This window comes from Delphinapterus leucas, unplaced genomic scaffold (genome assembly GCF_059928025.1).
Source record: "Delphinapterus leucas isolate spDelLeu-1000000601 "Yukka" unplaced genomic scaffold, BTC_Dleu_Yukka2 spDelLeu_asBTCV2_sq25, whole genome shotgun sequence".
Taxonomy (NCBI): domain Eukaryota; kingdom Metazoa; phylum Chordata; class Mammalia; order Artiodactyla; family Monodontidae; genus Delphinapterus; species Delphinapterus leucas.
Genome location: NW_028322234.1, coordinates 6,463,540 through 6,480,551, shown reverse-complemented (window position 1 = coordinate 6,480,551; position 17,012 = coordinate 6,463,540). Strand labels below are relative to the sequence as shown.

General features: G+C 48.9%; 1 protein-coding gene across 1 annotated transcript in view; it reads left to right on the top strand.

Annotated features, from left to right (window-relative positions):
- The window catches only part of CPAMD8 (C3 and PZP like alpha-2-macroglobulin domain containing 8), a 99,328-nt gene that overhangs the window by 25,705 nt on the left and 56,611 nt on the right, over positions 1-17,012 (top strand). The window contains exons 13-19 of the mRNA XM_022558515.2: positions 1,365-1,493; positions 7,957-8,140; positions 9,405-9,577; positions 10,185-10,334; positions 10,707-10,868; positions 12,364-12,506; positions 15,902-15,964. Coding sequence (XP_022414223.1) covers positions 1,365-1,493; positions 7,957-8,140; positions 9,405-9,577; positions 10,185-10,334; positions 10,707-10,868; positions 12,364-12,506; positions 15,902-15,964 — 1,004 coding nt within the window. The remainder of the gene's footprint in view (positions 1-1,364; positions 1,494-7,956; positions 8,141-9,404; positions 9,578-10,184; positions 10,335-10,706; positions 10,869-12,363; positions 12,507-15,901; positions 15,965-17,012) is intronic.

The following is a 17,012-nucleotide window of genomic DNA, read 5'->3' as shown; positions in this document are numbered from 1 at the left end:
CACAGAGCACTGCCAATAGAGATGCACACTCCCACTTTGGTGTCCACCGTTTTAATTGGGGTTTCACTACATAGGCTTGATTGATTAATCATTGGCCCCATGACTGAACTCAGTCTCTAGCCGCCTCCCCTCCCTAGAGGTCAAGTTGATACCACATCACGTGGCTCAAAGCCCCAACCCTCTAATCCCATGATTGGTCTTTCTGGCATGATTGTCCCCATCCCGAATTATCTCATTAGCTCATATTATCAGGACCCACCATGAATAACAAAGACACCCGCATCACTTGGGAAATTTTAGGGGTTCAGAGGCTATCTGCCAGTAACTGAGATAAAGGTGGGCCAGCTTCTATTCTCTAGTTGCAGTGAGCGGGGCCTACTCTTCGTTGAGGTGTGGGCTTCTCACTGCGGTGGCTTCTCTTGTTGTGGAGCACGGGCTCTAGGCATACGGGCTTCAGTAGTTGTGGCTCGCGGGCTCTAGAGCACAGGCTCAGTAGTTGTGGCGCACGGGCTTAGTTGCTCCGCAGCATGTGGGATCTTCCCAGACCAGGGCTCGAACCCGTGTCCCCTGCATTGGCAGGTGGATTCTTAACCACTGCACCACCAGGCAAGTCCCCAGCTTCTTTATTCTTTATCACACAGAGGTCTTAACACTACTCCCTTCCTGCCCCCACTTCTGGCAACTCTCTTGTGTTAGCCACACTTTTCCAGCAGCAAGTGAAGGCAACAGGTTCAAACTCCCAAAAGAAATATAACTGCCAGTCCCTGGGGCATGAAGGGGGAGGATGGAGAACTCCAGGGGGAGCAGCGTCCAGAGCTCTGGGGATGCTGCCCAGCGCGGCTTCTCCCTCTCCTGACCACCATCTCCCCTGTGCTCACTTCCCAAGGAGGTTTTACCCTCCGAGAAGCCACCAAAGCTGCTGGCAAGCCCAGGACATGGGCTTCCTTAATATGCCCATGATGGAACTGTCTCTCAGTGGCCACGTGGGCCACCTGCCATTGCCTGAGCCAACCCCCAACACCCTGTGGCCAGCCTTGGACACTTGCTTCCCGTGGAGCTGGGGAAGAACAAGCTAGCCACACTGGACCCCATACTCTGAGAATTGGGGAAGAGGTTCTCCAAAGGGAAATTGGAGCATGAGAAGATCTTGTTGCAGGGCAGGGCAGGGCAGGTCAGGGCAGGCAGAAGCGTGGAGTCAGGACACATCACCCTCCTGATACTACACACAGAGCACAGGCAATAGGGATGCTCACGCCCACCTCAGTGTCCACAGTTTTTATTGGGGTTTCATTACATAGGCTTGATTAAGACCCCCTTCCTACACCAAGCATCCAAGCCTTGATCAAATACCCTCTCTTCTTTAGACCAAGGTGACAGCCCTCGGTGGAAAGCTCGTGGGGGCCCAGTACCTGCCCAGCTACCTCTCCCTCAGCAGTTGGTACTCCCCCAGCCAGTGCTACCTGCAGCTGCAGCCGCCCTCCCTCCCCCTCCAGGTAAGGCTTTCAGGTGTGCCCTTCTGGAGCAGGACGGGGCCCAAGAAGCAGCATGCATGTGCCTCCAGGGAGCCTGCACATGCCCCAGCAGGGTTAATGCTCATGCTGACACAGGAGCCCCATCCCTCCGGCAAGGGGAGTATTCCATGGAATGAATTCCTGTCATTTATTTATGATGGACATTTAGGCCAAGGCCAGGGTTTACTGTGATGTCACCTGCCCTCAGGGTCCTGTTGGCCCTGGTTCCCCACTGTCTGGAGTTTCTTGTGCAAAGGCACCGGAAGTCACCCACCAGACACTTGCAGACACACCGAGTGCAAAGATGAGACAAACTCAGAGCTGGGTCTCACGTTATAGTTCTTCCCAAGTCTGTTATTCCATGATCCAAATTAAGTAAGATGCGTGAAGATGTGTGTGGAAATAGGGATCTGTAAACACTGAGCAGAAAATACGGAGACTTCCCATACACCCACTTCCCCTGCACGCAGTTTCCCTGATTATTACCATCTGTTAAAATTGATGAGCCGCTATTAATATGTGATTATGAACTGAAGTCCCCAGTGTATGTCAGGGTTCCCTCTTGGTGGTGCACGTTTTATGACAAATACACAATGTCACGTATCCACCGTTACAATGTCATACAGGATCGTTTCACTTCCCGAAAAATCCATTGTGCTCTACCTATTCCTCCCTCCCTCCCTCCAACCCCTGGCAAACGCTGAGCTTTTCACTGTCTTTATACTTTTTCCTTTTCCGGAATGTCATAGAGCCAGAATTATACAGTGCGTGTACTTTTCAGATTGTCTTCTTCTTTTTTAAAAAATATTTATTTATTTATTTGGCTGCAGTGGGTCTTTTTTTTTTTTTTGGCTGTGTTGGGTTCGTTGCTGCACGAGGGCTTTCTCTAGTTGTAACGAGCGGGGGCTACTCTTCATTGCGGTGCGTGTCCTTCTCATTGCGGTGGCTTCTCGTTGTGGAGCACGGGCTCTAAGCACGTGGGCTTCAATAGTTGTGGCACGTGGGCTCAGTAGTTGTGGCACATGGGCTTAATTGCCCTGTGGCATGTGGGATCTTCCTGGACCAGAGATTGAACCTGTGCCCCCTGCATTGGCAGGCGGATTCTTAACCATTGCACCACCAGGGAAGTCCTGTGCCGGGTCTTAGTTGCAGCACGTGGGATCTTTGTTGCCACTTGCGGGATCTTCGTTGTGGCACGTGGGATCTTTTTTAGTTGCGACATGTGGGATCTAGTTCCCTGACCAGGGATTGAACCCAGGCCCCCTGCATTGGAAGTGCGGAGTCTTAGCCACTGGACCACCAGGGAAGTCCGCAGGTTGGCTTCTTTCATTTAGCAATTTGCATTGAACTACCTCCGACTCTTTTCCTGACTTGAGAGGGCCTTTCATTTTCGTGGCGAATTATATTGCATCATATGGTTTGGATCAACTGCGGTTTGTTTGTCCCCTCACCTATTAAACGATATATACGTATATGTATGTTTTATAAAGCACTCCGTTAATTCCCCTAATTGATGCTCTGAGGGCTGAGCCCGGCTGCCGTGGGTGGTGGCAGGCTTGCCAGCATTGCCTCTAATGGAAACCACTTGCCAATGGGACTCCCAGGCCCTACCAGCCCTGTAAACCTCTGAGATCCCCTCTCCGAGGGTGCTGCCCAGACCTGAGGGGCCCCTGGGGTGCATCTTGGAGGAACTGAGGTGGCAGGGCTGCCTATTCCCTGGGTTTAATGGCCCTCTGTGGGGCTTATGAGAATGAGAAACTCCAGTGAGATCATGCCCAGCTTGGCTGCACACGCTGTTCTTGTTTTAATACTGTTTAACCATCTGTGCAGAGTAGGGATGCTGGGGTTGGCCACCTTCTTGTGGGGGTGGGAAGGAGTCCTGTGTCATGTCTGCTGGGACCACTGTTCCCGTAGGCGAGGACTTGGCTGGGCTGCTCAGAATTTCTTCTTGGAGGGACACCTCTGTCCTGCCTCCGTTAGGTCAGCAGGCGCCAGCTCTCCTCGTCCCAGACTGTCATCGAGGGGCCCTGAGTGTGACCTCAGGGCATTGAGGCAAGAGTGGCCATGCCTGGTGCAGTCCCAGCTCTGTGTTGGGGCCCTTTCTTCTTCCTCCAGCACCAAGGGATGTGCAGGGAGGAGCTGCTCTGTAAATGGGGCTGTCACCCCAATATTTTAGGGTTGCTCTGATGCCATGGGGTTAGTTCGTGAGAAGAAAAAGATTTGCACTCTTTCCTTTTTTTTCGCCAACATCTCAAACAGAAAGAGACTTTTGTTTGGGTGTTGTTATAAGGAGGATATTTGCAAATTTAGAGAGAAATTTAAAAAAAGTATAATAAATAACCATACGCTTTTCACCTAGATTTATGAATTAATATTTTGCCTCCATCCATCTACCCACCCATCTACCCACCCACCCACTCACCTACCTACCCATCCATCTACCCATCCGCCCATCCATCCACTCATCTATTTATCTCTCCATCCACCCATCCACCCACCCATCTACCCACCCCCCCACCCATCCACCTATCCATCCATCTTCCCATCTACCCACCCATGCACCCATCATCCACCTACCACCCATTCCCCCACCCATCTACCCATCCATCCATCCACTCACCTATTTATCCATCTATTTCTTTCCACCTTATTTATTTATTTATTTATTTTTTGCGGTACGCGGGCCTCTCACTGTTGTGGCCTCTCCTGCTGCGGAGCACAGGCTCTGGATGCGCAGGCTCAGCGGCCACGGCTCACGGGCCCAGCTGCTCCGCGGCACGTGGGATCTTCCCGGACCGGGGTGGGAACCCGTGTCCCCTGCATCGGCAGGTGGACTCTCAACCACTGCGCCACCAGGGAAGCCCTCCCCCTTTTTTGACTGCAATATTTGAAAGTAAATTACAGATATGATGCTTCACTCTTAAATACTTGAGCATAATGTGTCTTAAAAATAGGGACATTCTTCAACATGACCGCTAGGTCATTGTTATATCTAAGAAAATTATATTAACTCAATCATATTGTTTAACTCACAGGCAATATTCAGATTCTCAAAGGTGTCCTCGAGATATAGTTTATATATAGTGTGTGTGCGCACCCATGCATGCCTGCACATATGTGTGAGTGTGCATGTGTATGCATGCCTTGCAGATGCATGCTTGTGCATGTGCACATGTGTGTGTGCTCACCTGTGTGTGCATGTGTGTATGCGTGCATGGATTTTACTCAGGATCAACTTAAAAGTTGCATCTGGCTCTTCTGTGTCCGTAATCGTTCTTGATCTAGAACAGCCTCCCTGCCTTTTCATTGCCACGACTTTTGTAAAGAATTCAAGCCTGTGATCTTGTAGATTATCCCACATTATGAGTGAGATTCAGGTTAAAACATGGTTCTGGCAAAACTACTATGTACGTACTCCTTTTGTTGAGTGCCATCAGGAGACACAGATTTGGGCAGCCCCACCCTTGCTGAAGCTGGGTCTGGTTCCTACCAGCTCTTTCCCTCTGCAGGTGAAGCTAATAAATAATCTGGGTGACACTCTGAGGTCCCTGCCACAGTGTCCTGAGCCCCAGCAACCTTTCACCAAATGCCTTTGGCATCTTTGATGATTCTTGCTGTTATCAGTTATCACATTGGCTTTATGATGGCTATTCTGGTTTCTGCACTTACTATGATTCTGACATTCCTTCTAAATTTATTAGCTGGTAAAAAAAGAACTTGCCCCACTATTAATTTTGCTGTATTATTGTTGTTTTCAGTGTGCCTATGGAGTTGTGAACTTCTAAAAGATTATTCAACGTGTTATAATCTGTTACCACCACGCTTCCTTTTTTCATTTCAGATTTTGGAATAACTTTAGACTTACAGAAGAGTTGCTCATATAGGGCAGAGAGTTCCTGCATATCCTTCATCCAGCTTTCTTTCCCTAGTGTTTTAAATTGTTTGTCTTTTTGTTTTTGTGAGGGTACTTTATATATTTTTGGACATTAGACCCTTATCAGATATATGACTTGGAAGTATTTTCTGCCATTCTGTGGGTTGTCTTTTCACTTTCCTGATAGTGTCCTTTGATGCAACAAAGGTTTTTAATTTTGGTGAAATCCAATTTATCTATTACTTTCCTTTGGTTGTTTGTGCTTTTGGTGCCATATCTCAAAGAAACCATTGCCAAATCCAAGGTCATGAAGGTTTACCCCTATGTTTTCTCCTAACAGTTTATGGTTTTAGCTCTTACATTTAAGTCTTTGAACCATTTTGAGTAAACTTCTGTATATGGTGTGAGGTAGGGTCCAACTTCATTCTTTTGAATGTGGAGATCCAGTTGTTCCAGAATCATCTGTTGAAAAGACTGTTCTTTCCCCATCAAAACGTCTTGGCACCCTTGATGAGAATCAATTTGCCACAGATGTTTATTTCTGGACTCTCAGTTCTATCCTATTGATCTATATGTCTGTCCTTATACCAATACCACACTGTCTTGATACTGTAGCTTTGTAGTAAGTTTTGAAGTTGGCAAGTGTGAGTCCTACAACCTTGTTCTTTGTCAAGGTTGTTTTGGTTATCCTGGATCCTTTGCATTTCCGTGTGAATTTTAGGATCAGCTTTTGCACTTGGACAAAAAAGGCCACTGGCACTTCGTTAGGCTTCCCCCTAATGTTACCATCTTATGAGACCATGACACATTTGTCAAAACTAAGACATCAGCACTGGACATGACTATTAACTAAACCCCGGACTTTATTTACATTTCCCTAGTTTTTCCAGGCACCTGCTTTTTTTGGTCCAGGATCCCATGCAGGATCTCACACTGCATTTCGTGTCCTCCAGTCTGATGGTTTCTTGGTCTTTCCTTGTCTTTCATGACCTTGACACTCTTGAAGAGTTCATTCTTCTTTCTGCTACTCCAGTTTCCCAAATTTGGCTGTGGGAGTGAGGACCTTTGGGTCAGCTCCTTAAACGGGTGGGTTCTTGTCTTCAGTGGGAAGTAGAATGACATTTATTAACCACCCACAGTGAACAGGTGTGGTGTTGAGAATGATGCGTTCATCATTTCATTGGATCCTCAGGACCTTCTATCCAGGAGATATAACCTTATTTTACAAATGGGGAAACTGAGGATCAGAGAGGTGAAATGACTTGCCCAAGGACCCACAGTGAGAATGATACTCGCCACTCACCACCTCAGATTACCCTCCTCTGGGCATTCAGGGTGGCCCAGATGTTTGGGGAGAGTCACGGATTGTAAAACATGGGGCAGAGGAGGGAACCTCTGGGGCAAAAGTCCAGAGGATGACTTCTCATGCAGCCTGTAGCATCAGTGTTGGAAATGGTCACACTCCACGCTCTTGGGGAGGTCACAGGACCTGGGAGACCTCAGCTGTAACACGGGGAATGAGGGCAGCTTGGAGGTTAAGCATGGGGCTCTGGCTTCAGCCCTTTGGGGTTTGAATCCTGTCCCCACCACTCACTGATGTTGGGAAGGGATCAAACCCCCTCTGGAAACTGGGGGATTGTGATAGAACCCAACTCATCAAGTGTATATCCAATGAGAAGTTCCAGCCCATTGCCTGCACTGGTGCCTGTGAAGTTAGGGAATAGTCCCCAAGACCATCCCCCATCAATTGCAGAATTTGGGGGGGGTCACCAAACCACTTTCAGTTTCTTTAATCTCTAGAGGGAGTCACAGAATCACTGAAAGCTGTTAGAATCAGTTACAGTTTAATACAGTGAAAGATACAGATTAAAATCAGGCAAGGCAAGAGGATCATAAGGCAGGGGCCAGGTGAGTTCTGAATGTGAACTTCCAGTTGTCCTCCCCCCACAGAGTCAAGGACAGTGTGGCTTTGCCGGCAACAATGTGTGACTACACGCATGGTGTACTGCCAACCAGGGGTGTTCACCCGAGCCTCAGTGTCCAGGGTTTTTATTGGAGGTTAGTCACATAGACATGGCTAACCACCTGCCTGGCCGACCCTAGTCTCAGCCCCTCCAGAGGTCAAACTGATATAGTGTGGCCCAATGTCCCTACCATAAATTATATTGTTAGTATCTGGTGTGGCCCCAGACCCCAGATAAACAAAGCCTCATCAGGCAGGACATTTCAAGGCCTTAAAGATCACCTTCCAGGAGCAGGGGACAAAGGCCAGACCTCTCTTAGGCTAGGTTCAGATCCTTACTACACTGCACTCACTGAGAGTTTCCATACCCTTATCACAGTTCATCTGCAGCACAGCCCCATTTACAGAGCATCAGCTGAGGTTGCCATGGCGATGTGGCCACAGCCAGGACCAGATGCTGAGCACTGAGCTCTGAAGCCAGTGCTCCTCCCTCAGCTTTCTTGGACTCCCTGTGGCCCCACAGTGGCCTTCTCCCTAGGGTAGGCTGTGGCATTGGTGCTGGGCTGTGGGTGCCAGGCATGGCTCCCCATGCTACATGTCTCCCACAGGTCGGGGAGGATGCCCATTTCCCAGTGAAGTCCACGTGTCCCTGCAATTTCACTCTGTACTATGAGGTGGCTGCGAGGGGCAACATTGTGCTCTCGGGCCAGCAGCCTGCCCACATCACCCAGCAGAGAAGCAAGCGGGCAGCCCCGGAGAAACCCATCCGCTTAATGCACCTTTCTGAGACAGGTGAGCTAGGCCACAGGCTGGAGTTTCCTATATTCCTTCTGAACCATTGAGACTGGGGTGGGTGCCCCAGCAAGGAGGAGTAGGCAGGGTGCAGCCAGGAGGGGGGCCTGCCTCAGGGTGGAGGGCACATGTTCCAGGTAAGACTGGGTTGGGGCCAGGAGGTTGGGCAGTGACCAGCTGTTGGAGGCAGCTCCTCTTGAGGCTGCCATGGGCTGGGCCCCTGCACAGGCCCATGATGTGCCAGGTTGCCATCCGCCAGGCCCCTTCTGCCTTTGCCCAGACTGATTCCACATTCAGGGGTCCTTCTTTTCCCTCTCCTTGACTCTACATGTTCCTCACAAGACCCACCTCCTCCCCTGGGTCTCCCCAGCCTCCTCCTCTTCACAGCCCTTCTGCCTAAGGCAGGAGCCCCTAACTAAGGACTGTGGACACTTGCAGTATATTCTTTGTGATGGGGCCTGTGCTGTGCACTGTAGGGTGCTGAGCAACATCCCTGGTCTCCCCCCACTAGATGCCAGTGGAAACCCCCCTACACACAGTATGACAACCTAAAATGTCTCCAGATATCACCAATGTCTCTAGGGGGAAAAGTGACTCCTGGGTGTGAATCACTGAGATAGATAGATAGATAGATAGATAGATAGATAGATAGATAGATAGGGAGACAGATTCATAGAATCATCAGTAGATAAATTGATAGATGGATGGTTAGATAGAGTCATAGATGGATGGATGGGTGGATAATTGGATGGATGGATGGATGGATAGTTAGATGGATGACGGGTAGGAAGGCAGGCAGATAGGCAGACAGGACGTCAGACAGGGTCTCTCTCATCCAAGTCACTTTCTCATCCTCCACACTACTGATGTTTGGGGCCGGATTATTCTCTGTGGGGCTGTCCCGTGCATTGTACGGTGTTGGATAGCATCCCTGGCCTCCACCCACTAGATGCCAGTAACACCCTCAAGTTGTGACAACCAAAATTACCAAACGTCCCCTGGGGAGTAGCATTGCCATGGTTGAGAACCACTGGCCTGAATGGTGCTTTGGACATTGTGCATCCACATCCTCTTGGGTTTATCTTCCCTTCTGGATGAAATAACAGGGTGTGTGAGTATCCATGCAGTAGTTGCCCTGGGCCAGCCCTGGGCTGCCATCTCTTCGTGCTACCCCCTATGTAACCCCCAGAGCAACTGGGGCATCAGTGGTTCTACTGTGGGATGCTGAGTTTTCATGTCTCTCCCCACCTTTGATTTGTCTAAGAGCCCTCTCCAGCCCCAGCAGCAGAGGTCAATGTGTGCGTGACCTCTCTCCAGCTGACCGTGACCCCCAGCATGGTCCCCCTCGGCCGCCTGCTGGCCTTCTACGTCAGGGAGAATGGAGAAGGGGTGGCTGACAGCCTCCAGTTTGCTGTTGAGACCTTCTTTGAAAACCAGGTAGAGCATCGGGTACCAAACTGGGGGAGGGAGAGGTGATGGGCAAGAGTCATCAGGGCTGAGGGCTCCAGGGTGTCGGGGCTGGGGTAGACTGCACACAGCTGCCACTCAGACTTCACATAGTATGACAGGCAGGACTTTTAAGGGTTGCCCTACCTTCAGGATCCTAAGTTGTGTCTTTACTGGAGATCCTCCAAAACTCACCCAGATGGGGATTGCATTCATTACACACAGGAAAAGTGGTCAGCTGTTCTCTGTCCCTGCTGGGCTCCAGACCTAAGGGACACCACTCACGTCCCCCCAAACGGGCTCCGCCCCCCACGTCCTCTCCCTGCGCCCTCCAAAACTGGCTGCAACATGTCCTCTGTCACCGCCCATCTCCCCACCTCTCTTCTCCCCTCCCATCTTCTGCACAGAATGTACCAGTTGCGCCAGCCTAGTTCCGGTCATTCAGCCTCCCATCCTTTTCCCCATCTGTGCAGCAAAGCCAGGGTCCCAGCTGAGCTGGCGAGGACCGACTCTTCTCGGAGGGCAGAGAGGGTGGGTGGGTGGGTGGGTCTGGAGAGTTTGGTCAAGCTCCCGAGTTTTCTGCTGTGTTTGGGTCCAGGTTTCACTGACATATTCAGCAAATGAGACCCAACCCGGGGAAGTCATCGATCTGCGGGTCAGGGCTGCAAGGGGCAGTTGCGTGTGTGTAGCTGCGGTTGACAAGAGCATCTACTTGCTCAGGTCTGGGTTTCGGCTGACTCCCACCCAGGTGAGCGGGGGCCCTTGGGCGCTGGGCTCCAGCATCTTCACGGACGTCTCTTCCTTTCCAATAACTGAAAAGCCCCGTATAAATCCAGATTGTCTCTCTTCACTGGGTTCATTCTTAGCAAACCCCATCCTTGTTGCTGTTTGGACGCAGCTAAAAGGTCTTGGAGTCAAATCCAATGTCACGTTGTCCGGGTCCCACCTCTTCAGCCCCATGCTTCCCATCTTAAAAATGGGTTAATGCCGCCAACTCCTGTCTGCTAAGATTGGTTCCAAGTGACACATGTGAGAGGAGGTTGAGATGGGAGCATGCCAGGCCAGATTGGGTTGAAAAGAAACCCTCAGTTGACCAGTTCCTGCTCCCCTTTGTTTGTAGGTTTTCCGGGAATTGGAAGATTACGATGTTTCTGATGCTTTTGGGGTGTCCAGGGAGGATGGACCCTTCTGGTGGGCTGGGCTGATGGCCCGACGACGCCGGCGCTCCTCCATCTTCCTGTGGCCCTGGGGCGTTACCAAGGACTCCGGGTTTGCCTTTGCCGTAAGGAGAGGTGGTCTTGGACCCCACCGCCCCCTTCTGAGCTCCTTTTCCTTTGAAACAAAGGGTCTCGGGGTACAGAGATGGGTTGGGGTGGAAGTTTCCAAACTTTTAGCATTGCAGAATCTTTTTTGATTCTCCCCAGTGGAAGCTCATATGTGGACCCTCCCAATTTGCAAAACGGACGAGAGCAGAATGAGTATCCATTGATAACTTGAACTTGTTCTGGAGCAATGATGATGAAAGTGCTTTGGTGGAAGGAAAACCTACACTATGGGTGCAGGTGCCGTGTTCTCAGGTCCCTTGCTGACATTTATAGCTCAAATCTGTCCCCTTCCTTCCTGGCTCCGGGGACCAGGGCACTGCTGGAGACGCAACACACACAAATGTCATTCTAGCCTACTTTAGCATGCTGGCGGTCTCCACTCAAATGCGTGAGAACACTTTTCATCCTAGGTTTTAAATCATTTAAAAGGCATCCTTGGGAATCCTCTGGTGGTCCAGTGGTTAGGACTCTGTGCTTTCACTGCTGGTGCCTGGGTTCAATCCCTGGTCGGGGAACTAAGATCCTGCAAGCCCTGCGGCATGGCCAAAACAAACTAAAATAAATAAAAGGCATCCTTTTCCTCCCATTTTTATTATGGAACATTTTCAAACATACAGAAACGTTGAACAAATTAGCGAACACCTGTGGATCCACCACTTGGATCCCACAGTTAACATTTTGCTGTATCAAATATATATACCAATATATATACATATATATCATTTTTTTATTAAAGAATTTTTTTGATGTGGACCATTTTTTTGAAGTCTTTATTGAATTTGTTACAACTGCTTCTGGTTTATGTGTTTTGGTCATGAGGCACGTGGGATCTTACCTCCCCGACCAGAGATCAAACCCGCACCCCCTACACTGGAAGGTGAAGTCTTAACCACTGGACCACCAGGGAAGTCCCTATATTATAACAGTAATAACTGCAGCCCACAGTCATTGGCTCTTGGTCCGGATTAGGCACTGCACCAATTGATTTGTTTTAAATAGAGGTGAAATTCACATAGCAGAAAATTAACCCATTTTAAAGTGAACAATTCAGTGGCATTTAGTACATTCACAGTGCTGTGCAAACCAGCACCTCTGTCTAGTTCCAGAACATTTCCATCACCCCAAAAGGAGACCTGTCACCATTAGCAGTCACTCCACACCCACCCTCCCCCAGCACCTGGCAACCACTGATCTGCCTGTGGTTTTGGACGTCTCATATAAATGGAATCGTACAAGATGTGGCCTTTTGTGCCTAGACCACAAACGCGCTGGCCTCCCCTCTGCTCTGCCCTGGATGGTTACCGGGTCCCATGACCCCCTTAGTCCGTGTCACCAAGCCTGGAGAGAGGACTGACTCCCTCAGGGCTACGCAGCAGTGATGTTGGGGCAGTGACCTCTGGGACTACAATGTCCACTTCCCCACTGTGGGTCTGGGCATTATCTGTTGCCTAGGAAACAGGACTGGTGGTGATGACAGACCTGGTGAGCCTGAACCACCGGCAAGACGGCGGCCTGTACACTGATGAGGCTGTCCCTGCCTTCCAGCCCCACACAGGGAGCCTGATGGCAGCAGTGTCCTCCAGACAACCCCCCAGGTAATTGTCACTGCCTCGAGTAGGGTTGTCTAAACTCATACTGTTGACATTTGGGTCTGGATCATTTTCTGCAGTGAGGCTGTCCCACGCACTATAGGGTGTTGAGTGGCATCCCTGGTCTCCACCAACCAGATGCCAGTAACCCCCCACCCCTACCCCCAGTTGTGACAACCAAAAATGTCTTCAGACATTGCCCAGTGTCTCCTTGGGGCCAGACTCACCAATGGTCTAGTGTGCTGGGGCACTGAGCACTTTGGTCCTGCTCCCCCTAGTCCTTGGACCCATCCAAGTGCATGGAATTGGGGGTTAGGGGTGCAGAAGAGAAGGAAGGTGTAACAGGGGAGCAGATCTGCCTAGGGACAGACAAATTGGGGCAGGGTGGGAAACTGTGGCTTGATCCTCCCACTCTCAGAGACTCTGCTTAGAAAATTCTCTCTATTACCCTTTCTCCTTCCTCCCACCATTTCCTCCTTCCTTCTGTTCCTGTCTCTTCCCCCTTCCCCTCCAACTCTTTACCTTTTGGAGTTAGACACCAAGTAATTACTTTTCAGTCTTTCTTATTTTAAATCAAATGTTTAAGCCTCAGAGTGTTGCTTTGGCTGCACCCAAGTTGTGCTATGAAGTGTTTCCATTATTGCTGGCTTCCAAATAGATTCTTACTAGCAGAAAAATGGATTTGCCCAGATGTGGCAAGTGACTTACCCAGAGGTGTTTTCAATTTTCAAGTGATTTTTAAAATTATTATAATTTTATGTGTTTTATAAATTTGTGTCAGATGTGCATCATGGCCAGAGAACATGGTCTGTATGATATCCACTATGGTCAACAAACATAGTCAGTATGATACCCATCATCTGGTTTTTATTTTGGAGACGGGCTATGTGGTATATGGTCTGTTTTTGTAAATGCTCATATCTACTTGAAAAGAATGTCCAAGCTCCTGTCATTGGGTATAGGATTCTCTATATGTACTTTTGGTCAAGTCTATGGTAGATGGTGCCCAAACCCTCCATATCCTTGCTCATTTTGTATCTTTGTTTGTTTGCTAACTTATGAATTACTGAGAGAGAGGAGTTCACATCTCCCCCTTAGATTTGTGGCTTTGTCCCTGGTCTCATGGAAACCTTTGTTTCACAGGAGGTAGTGTTTCCTGTTCTCTCCTGTCTTTCCCTTTGTTCCCTCCCTTCTGCTCCCCCATCCCCCACCTGTCTTCTTTCCCACCTTCTTCATTCTCTGCCTTTCCCACTAACTCCTCAACTCCAGCCGGCTTGGGGAGGGGTAGGGTGTTTTGAAGACCTTGCCTTTTCACTCTCTCTGAATTTAGGGGTGTGTAGGCTGGGAAAGGGGAGGCAGGCCTTGGATGTACCCTTTCCTGCCAACTCATTAAATGAGAAGCACAGAACCAAGTGGGCCAGGGATGGGGTCAGTGTGGTCAGCAGTGCCCCAGCATCTGGGTCTCTTTGGAGACCTTGAGGGTGGCACCCAGACTCCTTAGCCCTTGTTCTGAGCCAGATGTGGCCCAGAGGATCTCCCACCCTGGCAGGCCTGTCCATGAAAACCCTCTTCTTCTTTCAAGCCCTCTCTGCCCAGATTGGGAACCTTCCCAGTCCCCCCAGTCTCCTCTGCAGTGGTTTCTGGATACCTGGATCCCCTAGGTTCTTCCTGCCCAAGTCACACATTTAACAGGCCCACAGGGGTCCTCGTTTCCAAACTCCACATCAGGGCATAGGCGGACCAGGCTCCCCCTATGGTACTTTGGACGCACATGAAGGCATTTCTGAGATGTGGTTGAGTGAGGAGGTGGAATATTGGCCCCTGAGCATCCTTCAGCCAGACACTACTCTGGAAGCCTGGAGCCTCCCATGTGCATGCCTCCTGAGAGCTTGGCCTGAAGTGGATATGCAAGCAGCCTCGAAACCCAAATCCTCAAAGGGAATTGTAAATCCCAATGCAGAAAGGCATAAGAAATGCCTTAAAAAGCAAGTGTTTGTGCCTTTTTGTAATTGGATAATGCATCCTTATTTTGAAGGACATTTTTCTTAACCATATGCATGTGGTTAAATTATTTTTCAAAGAGTATGAAAGGGTATATAATGAAATGGAAGTCTCCCTCCCACCTCCAGATCCTCCGCTCCCTTCTAAGAGGCAATAATGGTCAATAATTCCTTAGATATCCGTCTAGAAATTTTCTGTGTATACACAAGGATTTAAAAAAAAAACAAAATGCAGTGGGAGAATACTATAATACTGTTATGTGCCTGCCTTTTTACAGCCAGCGATAAACCTTAGAGGCCATTTCATACCAGTACATATATACTTACCTCACCCTTTTTCACTGACACATAATATCCCACGGTGTGAGTGTACTGTCATTTGATTAACCAAACGATGTTTGTTATTTCTCACAGTGCTGCAGTGAGCCACACCAGAGTCTGTCTTTGCACATGTGTCTGTGGTTAATTTCAGGGTTCATCCCTGGGAGAGGTAACCTCAGGTTGAAAGAGATATGAGCATTTCTAATCTTGAGAAGTTTTGCCAGATGTCAAGTAGGGCTTATTAATATTACTTTTTAAAGAATAGGACAGTCCCTGGACTTCCTCGGCAGTCCAGTGGTTAAGACTTTGCCTTCAAGTGCAGGGGGTGCAGGTTCGATCCCTGGTTGGGGAGCTAAGATCCTACCTGCCTCAGGGCCCAAAAACCAAAACATAAAACAGAAGCAATATTGTAACAAATTCAATAAAGACTGTAAAAAAGAAAAAAAAAAAAAGAATAGGACAGCCCCTGAGGAAGGTGGGCTGTGAGGCTTCTGAGGATAAACCAAGAATGAAAGCACATGAAAGAATGTATATACGTATAACTGAATCACTTTGCTGTACTTCAGAAACTAAACTAACACAATGTCGTAAGTCAACTATACTTCAATTAAAAAAAACTAAAAAAAAAAAAAAATGAAAGCACAGAGGAAGGGGGAGAGGGGATAGGAGAGCTCTATGTAATGATGCAGAAAAACATGGCAAACCCAGGGAGGGAAATTAACAAAGGAGAGGACATGGCGTGGTCCCTGTGGCCCTTCTTACCTTCTAAATTCAGGATGCGAGGCACCACTGTCATTTTAAGAAGCCTCTGTCAAGCCTTTGATGCCTCGCTTGTACTAGTCCTAATCAAGTAGAATGTTAACCCTGCCAGGTGAAAGAATTAACACATTATGTCCTATTAGAGTAGAATACTAACCTTTCCAGGTCAGAGAATTAAAACGTGTAGAATATGAAGCTGCTGGGTAAGAGAATTAACATGTTATAGGCTAATCAAGTAGAATGTTAACCTGCCAGGTAACAGAATTAAGTTATGTCCGTGAAACTTTAATCATTTCTTTTTTTAAAAAAAAATTTTCGTAGAGCAGAGAAGAAGAAAAGGACCTACTTCCCTGAAACATGGATTTGGCACTGTCTCAACATCAGGTAAGTATGATTTCTTTCCTTTGCTGCCTTTGTGGGCTGACTCAGAGGCACTCATGAAAGATGGTTCCCAGTCGGTGTGCCTGGAGATCTGACACCAACATCTGAGTAAGACATTGGGCATCCTTTTCTAACACATAAAACTCAAAGCTATGAAGTCAGCCCCAAATCCCTCTGCAGCCTCAGACATCTGCCTATGAAATATGAAATTTGAGGGCTTCATGCTTCTTAACAACTCCCTTTTGGGGTAACTCTATCCGCTCTGTTTATATAACGAGCTCATTAAAATGATTACAGTTCCCTGGAACATGAACTCAATTCCACCCACCCACCCCCTCCTCGCTCCTCAGGGGACTCAGGCTCCTGCCCGCAAAACAGGCTGCTTCTCTCAGCACATTTCCTTTCTACATTGTTTTCTCTTTTAGTTCGCCTTGAAGCAGCAGTGCTGTGCTGAATTCTTGCCAGATGCAGTTGGCTTTTTTCTTTCAATGCTTAGTGTCAGAAGGTAGTGGTGACTTGCCCTGGGAAACCAGTTAGGCATGAAAGTTCAGACCCTGGGGCTAGTGGATTGGCCAGCGGGTGGACCGACTGCTGAGCTGGGGTCCCCTTCTTGGCATGAGATGCCGTGGCACATGCTCAGCACACAGCCAAGCACTCAGCTGGGGGTTCCTCAGGCTGCTTTCATGGATGTGCTTGTCCTCATTATGGGCGGTCTTCCCCGCTGGTCAGAACAGAAGCTGATGACTGCATTTTGTTCTGGGAGTCCAGATTTAAGATGGGCTGTCGGTCCATCATCAGAGGTGTATGGAGAGTAAAATTGTATCTGTTCTCTGTGTGCTGGGTGAGGTTTTGGGTGCTGGGTAGTGTTTTTGGTGCCAGGGATGGCACCTTGAACAAGGCAGATAGGGTCCCCTCACGTGTAGAATGTATGTTTTATGCCCCCAAAGGCTTCATGCTTCAGTAGGGCCAGTGTTCTCATGGAGGGCTTGGCCCAGGGCTTGGGAGGAAGTAGAGGGACACTTTGGGGAAGCTAGAAAGACTCCCAGGGCAG